General features: G+C 34.1%; 1 protein-coding gene across 10 annotated transcripts in view; it reads right to left on the bottom strand.

Annotated features, from left to right (window-relative positions):
• Positions 1-8,855, bottom strand: part of MYO9A (myosin IXA) — a 423,504-nt gene that overhangs the window by 281,336 nt on the left and 133,313 nt on the right. For all 10 annotated transcript variants that reach the window (XM_014530413.1, XM_014530418.1, XM_014530420.1 and 7 more), the window contains exons 5-6: positions 3,805-3,904; positions 1,074-1,130 (exon numbers count right to left, since the gene is read on the bottom strand). In XM_014530413.1, the coding sequence (XP_014385899.1) occupies positions 1,074-1,130; positions 3,805-3,904 (157 nt within the window). The remainder of the gene's footprint in view (positions 1-1,073; positions 1,131-3,804; positions 3,905-8,855) is intronic.

The following is an 8,855-nucleotide window of genomic DNA, read 5'->3' as shown; positions in this document are numbered from 1 at the left end:
CGGTTTGCCATTTGTCTTTTGTTCAGTTGATGTGGCACCCATTTTTCTTCCTTTAAAATCTTTCCCATTGCTTGTAAATGATCGGAAATTGTTTGCTGAGCAACGTTTAATCTTTCTGCAAGTTGTTATTTAGTTTGACATGCATCTTCATCCAATAATGCTTGTTAATAGTTGGTCTTCAAACTTTTTCAGTTGACCTGGACGTTCTTTGTCTTTCTTATCGAAATCATCACTTTTAAAGCATTTAAACCAGCGTTCACAAGTATCTTGAGATGGAGCATGTTCACCATAAGCTTCCTGAAGTATATGGTAACTTTCAGCAGCATTTTTCTTCAACATAAAGTAATGAATTAAAACTTCCCGCAAATGCTCTTTTTTTGGCACAAAATTCAACATTTTTATATGTAAAAATATCTATGATGTTAACACCTTCAGAAAATTTGACATATGAAGTTTTGAAGCTTGCTGTCAATATAACAAAATAGCATACATATCAAATCACATATATATCAACATATGTGCAATTCCATCTATTGGAAAAAGTCCACATTATTAACCGGTACACCTGGTAAAACATGAATATAAAGCATAAAATATAAATATAGCCTCCCTTGCTATTAAAAAATCAGAAAAATTACACATGCATTCAGATGTAGACTGCTAACTGACACATAAAACAGGAAGGATATAACTTTTAAAAATAAATAATAAATACTACTCATGTGAGTAAACCATTAAAAATTTTTGAGAAAAAAAAATGTCAAGGAGAAATCCCCTGTAGTTCATAAGGATCCACATCAATGCTGAAATCAGGAATGCAATCAATTTATTATTTGTCAAATTAAATACTATATATAACTAATTATTAGCAGAAAAATATCTTAAAAAAGTAAAATAAATGATTTTTAATCAACAAACCATATATATCAATGGAAAGAAATTTAACATTAAGTCTTCTTTCCTAGATTGTTTGTATGTCAGCTGATTTTCTTTCTAAGTCATGAAATAGATGCACATGAGCAAGATAAGGGTCCCTTAAGAGGAACATACAGTATTTAGGTACTTGTACTGACCGGCTCAGAATCACAGCAATAATCATCCCAGCTCTGTCTGAGGGGTTTCTTTGTTATCTGAAAGTAAGGCAGATTAGTTATAGAAATAATAGTTATTACACTTTTCTAATAATCTCATAGTGTTCAGATGTCACTGATGCTATCCAAAAAAAGTTATTTTGTATAACAGCATAAAACAAGAAAGAACCAGGTAAACATTCCAATTCTGAGGGATCATATATTATTATAACCACTAGAGGCCCGGTGCACTGGAATTTTCGTGCACTGGGAGGGGGAGTGTCCCTCAGCCTGGCCTGACCCCTTCACAGTCCAGGAGCCCTCAGGGGATATCGTACTGATGGCTTAGGCCCGCTCCCCACAGTTTGGCCTCCCTCTGCAGGAGGTGACCAGGCTGATCAGGGGAAGGCACCACTCCCATCAACTCGCCGCTGCTGCTGCCTCTGGCCTCCCTCTGCGGGAGGCAACCAGGCCGATCAGGGGAAGGCGCCGCCCCCATCACCCTGCTGCTGCTGCCACTGCCAGCCCCCGCAGCCACTGCGGCTTTGTCCGGAAGGACATACGGAAGACATCCAGTCTATCCAGTCTAATTAGCATATTACTCTTTTATTAGTATAGATACCTACTATTGTCCAGTGACTCTGAGATTTTTATTAACTGCTGAGTCTCATATTTATGAATACTGACCTAATGACAAGAATACATATGGCATGGCCACCGATTACAAAAAATCTGGAAGAACAGTAACTCTAAATTTCTCTAATATTAACAACTATCAGCTCATTTGTGGGCAATCACTACTTTTTAAAAAGAAATATATTTAATTACCCAAATATAATATAAATCGTTTAAACAGGGGAGGGGGTAAAATCAGAAGCCCCATCAATGTTTTTTTGTAAAAAATACTACTTAAGTCTATATATGACAAGTGCCTAGTATTATATCAGGAAGTGATATTTTTAATAATTTCATAGTTCTCAATATATCAATTCGAAGTTATTTCAATGTCGCTTTAAAATTAAGAAATACCCGTTATACAGCAGGCTTTTTCTTCAGAAAAGTCTAAGATGTTTCTTTCACAACCCTAAATACATACTACAATCTTTCAGCCATTATCAAAGTGTCAATTTGCTTACAAAAACTTCATAAGGATTTTTTAATTACCATAAAGGAATGTCTTTCCATAGATATTTTTGCCTCAAAAAATTAAAATAATAAGAAGAGGACATTGATGTACTATCATACCAATTCTATTGATGTTGGTCCTAGAATTTTTGCTAATATGAGAAATAATAAACTTAGTGAAATCAATGTAATGAAAAGTTGTGATAATTAGTATTTATTATGGAAGTTTGGGAGTATGATGTGAGTTTCAAGGAAGATAGAAATTTTCTAAGTCACTCCTTTGATAGATTTCATATTGAGTGTTTAACAGGATCATTCACTAAATTATAAAAATAATACCTTAAGTCAGTATTACAGTATCATGCAGAGAGGGGTATGTATTAGACCTCAAAACATGCAAATGAAATCCCTTGCAAAGGTCAAGCATTAAGCATTGGTATCATTTAACAATATATACTAATATATATATATTTTATTGACTTGAGAGAGAAGAAAGAAAAGAAAGAAACCTCGATTTGTTGATCCACTTATTTTTTAATTCCTTGGTTGCTTCTAGTTTGCACCCTGACCAAAGATCGAACTGGAACCGGAAGCTTGGCATATGGGGATGATGCTCTAAACAACTAATCAACCTGGGCAGGGAAGCATTAGTATCATTTAACATGGGTGGTCTGTAAAAGGTAAATTACTTTTGAGACAATAAACCATTTTTCTAACATGGAGATACCTATAAATAGCTTATTTTTCTTAAAGAGTCTCAAAAAATGCAAAAGGCACACATATAACTAATCTTTTAAAACTCATGAGAGTAATAATTTTTAAATTTGAGAACTACATCACACAAATTTTTAGATTGCATGTTTGGAAATACTAGTTAATATCTATTACCAGATTTGGAAAACAAAGTACTAAAAAGAAAAGAAAAGAAAAGAAAAGAAAAGAAAAGAAAAGAAAAGAAAAGAAAAGAAAAGAAAAGAAAAGAAAAGAAAAGAAAAGAAAAGAAAAGAAAAGAAAAGAAAAGAAAAGAAAAGAAAAGAAAAGAAAAGAAAAGAAAAGAAAAGAAAAGAAAAGAAAAGAAAAGAAAAGAAAAGAAAAGAAAAGAAAAGAAAAGAAAAGAAAAGAAAAGAAAAGAAAAGAAAAGAAAAGAAAAGAAAAGAAAAGAAAAGAAAAGAAAAGAAAAGAAAAGAAAAGAAAAGAAAAGAAAAGAAAAGAAAAGAAAAGAAAAGAAAAGAAAAGAAAAGAAAAGAAAAGAAAAGAAAAGAAAAGAAAAGAAAAGAAAAGAAAAGAAAAGAAAAGAAAAGAAAAGAAAAGAAAAGAAAAGAAAAGAAAAGAAAAGAAAAGAAAAGAAAAGAAAAGAAAAGAAAAGAAAAGAAAAGAAAAGAAAAGAAAAGAAAAGAAAAGAAAAGAAAAGAAAAGAAAAGAAAAGAAAAGAAAAGAAAAGAAAAGAAAAGAAAAGAAAAGAAAAGAAAAGAAAAGAAAAGAAAAGAAAAGAAAAGAAAAGAAAAGAAAAGAAAAGAAAAGAAAAGAAAAGAAAAGAAAAGAAAACTGTTACTAAGAGCTAAAATTTAATAATGCCCTACATTTGAAAATGCTTTTCATTAATGCTTACCTGATTAAGATAATGATATTCTTCTGGTTGTTTAAGATGGAATGCTAATCTCTCTTCTTCACTTGCTCCTGCCAGGAGGTAATAGAATACATGATAGTTCCTGTTGAAAACAAAGAAGCATGGTTTTATAATGAATATGATCTATGGTTATCATTTAATTGGGAAAAAAGCAAACATTAATTACTAAAATGTTTCAGCTTTGCTTGATTTTTAATACAAAGGTGATAAGCTCAATATTTAAGTACTATAAAATAAAATAATGTTTTGGATGTTGAATTCAAAGCAGAGGGGTGAAGGCAAGAACATGGCAAAGTTATAACCTCTGAAAATTCTCTCCTTCATAAACCAATTAGAATACTTAGCAAATTTGTCAAAAATCAACTTTTTAGAACTCTGGAAATTAACAGGTTTACAGCAATCCAGGAAGTGTTTATATAAGAGAAACGGCTGAATCTCAGTAAAACCAGTAAGCTTTGTGGCCTTTTAACTTGTCCTATTCAACCTGCTGCTTGCCAGATCTATGGTAGTCTTCAAAACCAACAGTTTACAATCCTGGTCAACACCGAAGCCTGACAGTCTCCAAAGGAGAGCCTGGTTCCATAAGAAATATCATTATCATAACTGTCTGGAAGAACCCATATTCAAAATTGTCCTTATTTGACCTGACCCAAAGTAAACCAAGTGTGAAAATCTTTTCCCCAGGGGCATTTTTAGAAAAGAATTATAGGTACATTTTTAATATGTTATTGTCTGAAGCAGTGGATTAAATGTTGACGCAAAAAATAGACTAACCAAAAACTTAAAGGAAAACTCTGTGAATCTCCACCCAGTCTTGAAAAGCTCCAATATATTGCTGAGAATCTAGATGACCATGCACATACATAAAGCTGTGCACATGTCCAGGGCTACATGCCAGCTCTGCAAATACCAGAAGAGGTACTAAGCTCTCACTTCTGGTTAATCTTAATGGTCTGCACAAGCAGAAAGTAAAGGTGAAGGCAGAATTATAAAATGCCTATCTGATTGTGAAAGGCATGTCAAACTTACTATTTCCAAGCATTTAAGGAAATCTTTTTAATCATTAGGTAACCAAGCAGATTTACTTCAATGTCCATACTTGAAAAAGAATACAGACCTCACGAAGTTAGCTCAGAAAAGTCAAGAAACAAACAGCAGGAACAAAAACAACAACCACAAATCCTGGGATGGGGAGAGTTTCATATCCAGAACTGCCACATGATTATTTCAAATGTCAAAATTTCAACAACAAAAAAAATATGAGGGCATGCAAAGAAACAAAAAGGCATAGCACATACAAAAAACATACATATATATCAATAGTAACTGTCCCTGAGGAAGCTCAGGCATTACTTATTAGACAACAGTTTTAAATATGTCCAAAAAACTAAAGGAAACTATGTTTAAAAGAACTAAAGGAAAATATGAGAATAATATCTCATCAAATGGACTATCAATAAATACACAGAATTTACCATAAATGTCAAAAAGGAATTTTAAAGTTGAAAAACATAGTTTAATTATAAAAATTTAAATTTAAAAAAAAAACTAGAGGTCAATATCAGATCTGAACAGACAAGAAGAATGAATCAGTGAACTTGAAAACAGGTCAACTGAGAACAGTCTAAGAAACAAAAAGAGAAATGAAGAAAACTGAACAGAGTCTCAGAGTTCTGTGGGACACCATTACACAGACAACAACACTAGCATAATGTAGAGTACCAAGATATGGACAATGCAAGTTCAAAATAAAAAGAGAAAACAGTGCAGAAAGAATATTTTAAAAAATAATGACAAAGAACTCCCCAAATGTGGTGAATAATATTCTGTTCATCAAAGAAACTCAAAAAATTCCAGGTGGTAGAAGGGGAATCGAGATCCAAACCTAGACAAATCAAGACTGTTGAAAGAGAAAGACAAAATTTTCTTTTTTGTAATATTTCAACTCCAGTTGATGTTCAATATTGCTTTATATTAATTTCAGGTATACAGCATAGTGATTAGACATTTATATAATTTATAGTGATCCCCCTAATAAGTCTAGTACCCACCGACCACCATACATAGCTATTACAATATTATTAACCATATTCCCTATGCCATACTTGACATACCCGTGATTATATTATAACTACCAATTTGTACTTCTTAATTCCTTCACCTGTTTCACCCAGCCACCAATCCCATTTCCATCTGGCAACCATCATTTTGTTCTCTGTATCTATGAGTCTGTTTCTGTTTTGTGTGTTCATTTCGTTCTTTAGATTCCACATATAAGTGAAATCACATGGTATTTGTCTTTCTCACTGACTTATTTCACTAAGCATAATACCTTCTAGGTCCATCCATGTGGTCAAGCACAAAAGGTAAGATTTCATTCTTTTTATGACTGAGTAATAATATTCCATTGTATATATGTACCACCTCTTATTTATCTACTCGTCTACTGATGGACACTTAGGTTGCTTCCATATCTTGGTTATTGTAAATAATGCTACAATGAACATGGGAGTGCATATATCTTTTCAAATTAGTGTTTTGGATTTCATCAGATAAATACCCAAAAGTGGAATTGCTGGGTCATATGTTGAGTCTATTCTTAATTTTTTGAGGAACCTCCATACTGCTTTCATTATGGCTGCACCAATTTGCAATCCTACTAACAATGCTTGAGGGTACCCTTTTCTCCACATCTTTGCCAACTCCTGTTCTTTGTTGCTTTGTTGATAAAAGCTATTCTGATAGGTGTGAGGTAATACATCATCGTGATTATAATGTGCATTGCTCTGATGATTAGTGATGTTGAGCATCTTTTCATATGTTTATTGGCCATCTGTATGTCTTATTTTTAAAAATGTCTATTCAAAAAAAAAGATAAAAAATGTCCATTTAGGTCCTCTGCCCATTTTTCACTGGACTGTATTTTTTGGTGTTCAGTTGCATGAGATCCTTATATATTTTGGACATTCAGATGTATCATTGGTGAATATAATCTCCCATTCAGTAGGCTGTATTTTCATTTTGTTCATGATTTCCTTCGATGTGCAAAAACTCTTTAGTCTGATGTGGCCCCATTAGTTTATTTTCTCTTGTTTCCCTTGCCCAAGAAGACACATCTCAAAAAAATATATTACCAAGAGAGATGTCAAAAAGTGTACTGCCTATGTTTTCTTCTAGGAGTTCTATGATTTCAAGTCTTACATTTAAGTCTCTAATTCATTTTAAGTTTGGGGTATGTTGTACGGTGATTCAGTTTCATTCTTTTGCATGTACCTGTCCAGTTTTCCCAATACAATTTATCTAATGGACTGTGTTTACACAATCGTATGTTCTTGCCTCCTTTGTCATATATTTATTAACCACATAAGCATGGGTTTATTTCTGGTCTCTTTATTCTGTCCCATCGATCTTCATGTCCATTTTTACACCAGTACCATACCATTTTAATTACATCAACTTGTAGTATAGTTTGACATCAGGTAGCATGACACTTCCAATTTTGTTCTTTCTCAGATTGCTGTGGCTGTCTAGGGACTTCGGTGGTACCACTTAAATTTCAGGATTATGAAAAGAATTGGCACAGCGACCACGCCATCTTGGGAAACAGAGCTGCTTGAGACTAGGATCCTGGCCTCAGCACCACCCAGTCTGATCTCAGACGCATACCAGGACCCTGCAGCCACTGGGGACAGAGACCTGCGACCACAGCTACAGACCTGCGGACACCAAAAGTTCGGAGATCCCCGAGGCAGATCCGTGAGTCCATTGGTTATGCTTATATGGATGCATACAAGTCCTTCGGTTGATCTCTTACCCCCTTCCCTCCTGCCCCCCAACCCTCCCCGGCCTTCCCGCTGCAGTTTGTCAATCTGTTTGAGGCAGCTCTGCCTCTGTATCTATTATTGTTCAAAAGTTTATAATGGTCTCTATTATCCATGAATGTGTGAGATCATGTGGTATTTTTCCTTCATTGACTGGCTTATTTCACTTAGCATAATGCTCTCCAGCTCCATCCATGCCGTTGCAAATTGTAAGAGTTCCTTCTTTTTTACAGCAGCATAGTATTCCATTGTGTAGATGTACCACAGTTTTCTAATCCATTCATCTACTGATGGGCACTTAGGCTGTTTCCAGATCTTAGCTATGGTGAATTGTGCTGCTATGAACATATGGGTGCATATATCCTTTCTGATTGGTGTTTCTGGTTTCTTGGGATATATTCCTAGAAGTGGGATCACAGGGTCAAATGGGAGTTCCATGTTTTGTTTTTTGAGGAAACTCCATACTGTCTTCCATAGTGGCTGCACCAGTCTGCATTCCCACCAGCAGTGCACGAGTGTTCCTTTTTCTCCACATCTTTTGATAGGAATTTAATAAAATCTATAAAATTCTTTGGGTAATATGGACATTTTAACAATGTTCATTCTTCCTAACAATTCGCACAATATGCTTCCATTTATCTATAATACTGTCAACTTCTTTCTTCAACATCTTATAATTTTCAGAGTACACGTTTTTTACCACCTTGGTTAAATTTTTTCGTGTTTTTTGATGCAATTATAAATGAAATTGTTTTCTTAATTTCTCTTTCTGAGAGTTCATTATGGATATATACACATACACCCAAATTCTGAATATTAATTATTTTATCCTACTACATTACACTAAATTCATTTATCACTTCTAATTGTTTATTGATGGGTCCTCTATGTATTATAGTATCATGTCATCTGCAAAAAGTGATAGTTTTACATCTTCCTTTCCAGTTTAAATGCATTTTATTTTATTTTTATTATCTGACTGCTATGACTAGGACTTCCAGTATTATGTTGAATAAAAGTGGTGAAAGTGGCCGGGCCAGCATGGCTCAATGGTTGAGCATTGACTTATGAACCAGTAGGTCACAGTTCCATTCCCGGTTAGGGCACATGCCCAGGTTGTGGGCTCAATCCCGTATGGGGCGTGCAAGAGGCAGCCGATTAATGACTCCTCTCTCATCATTGATGTTTCTATTTCTCCCTCTCCTTTCCTAT

Source organism: Myotis brandtii, unplaced genomic scaffold (assembly GCF_000412655.1).
Source record: "Myotis brandtii unplaced genomic scaffold, ASM41265v1 scaffold74, whole genome shotgun sequence".
Classification (NCBI taxonomy): domain Eukaryota; kingdom Metazoa; phylum Chordata; class Mammalia; order Chiroptera; family Vespertilionidae; genus Myotis; species Myotis brandtii.
Note: the sequence above shows the minus strand (reverse complement) of the source record. Positions and strands in the feature narration are given on the sequence as shown.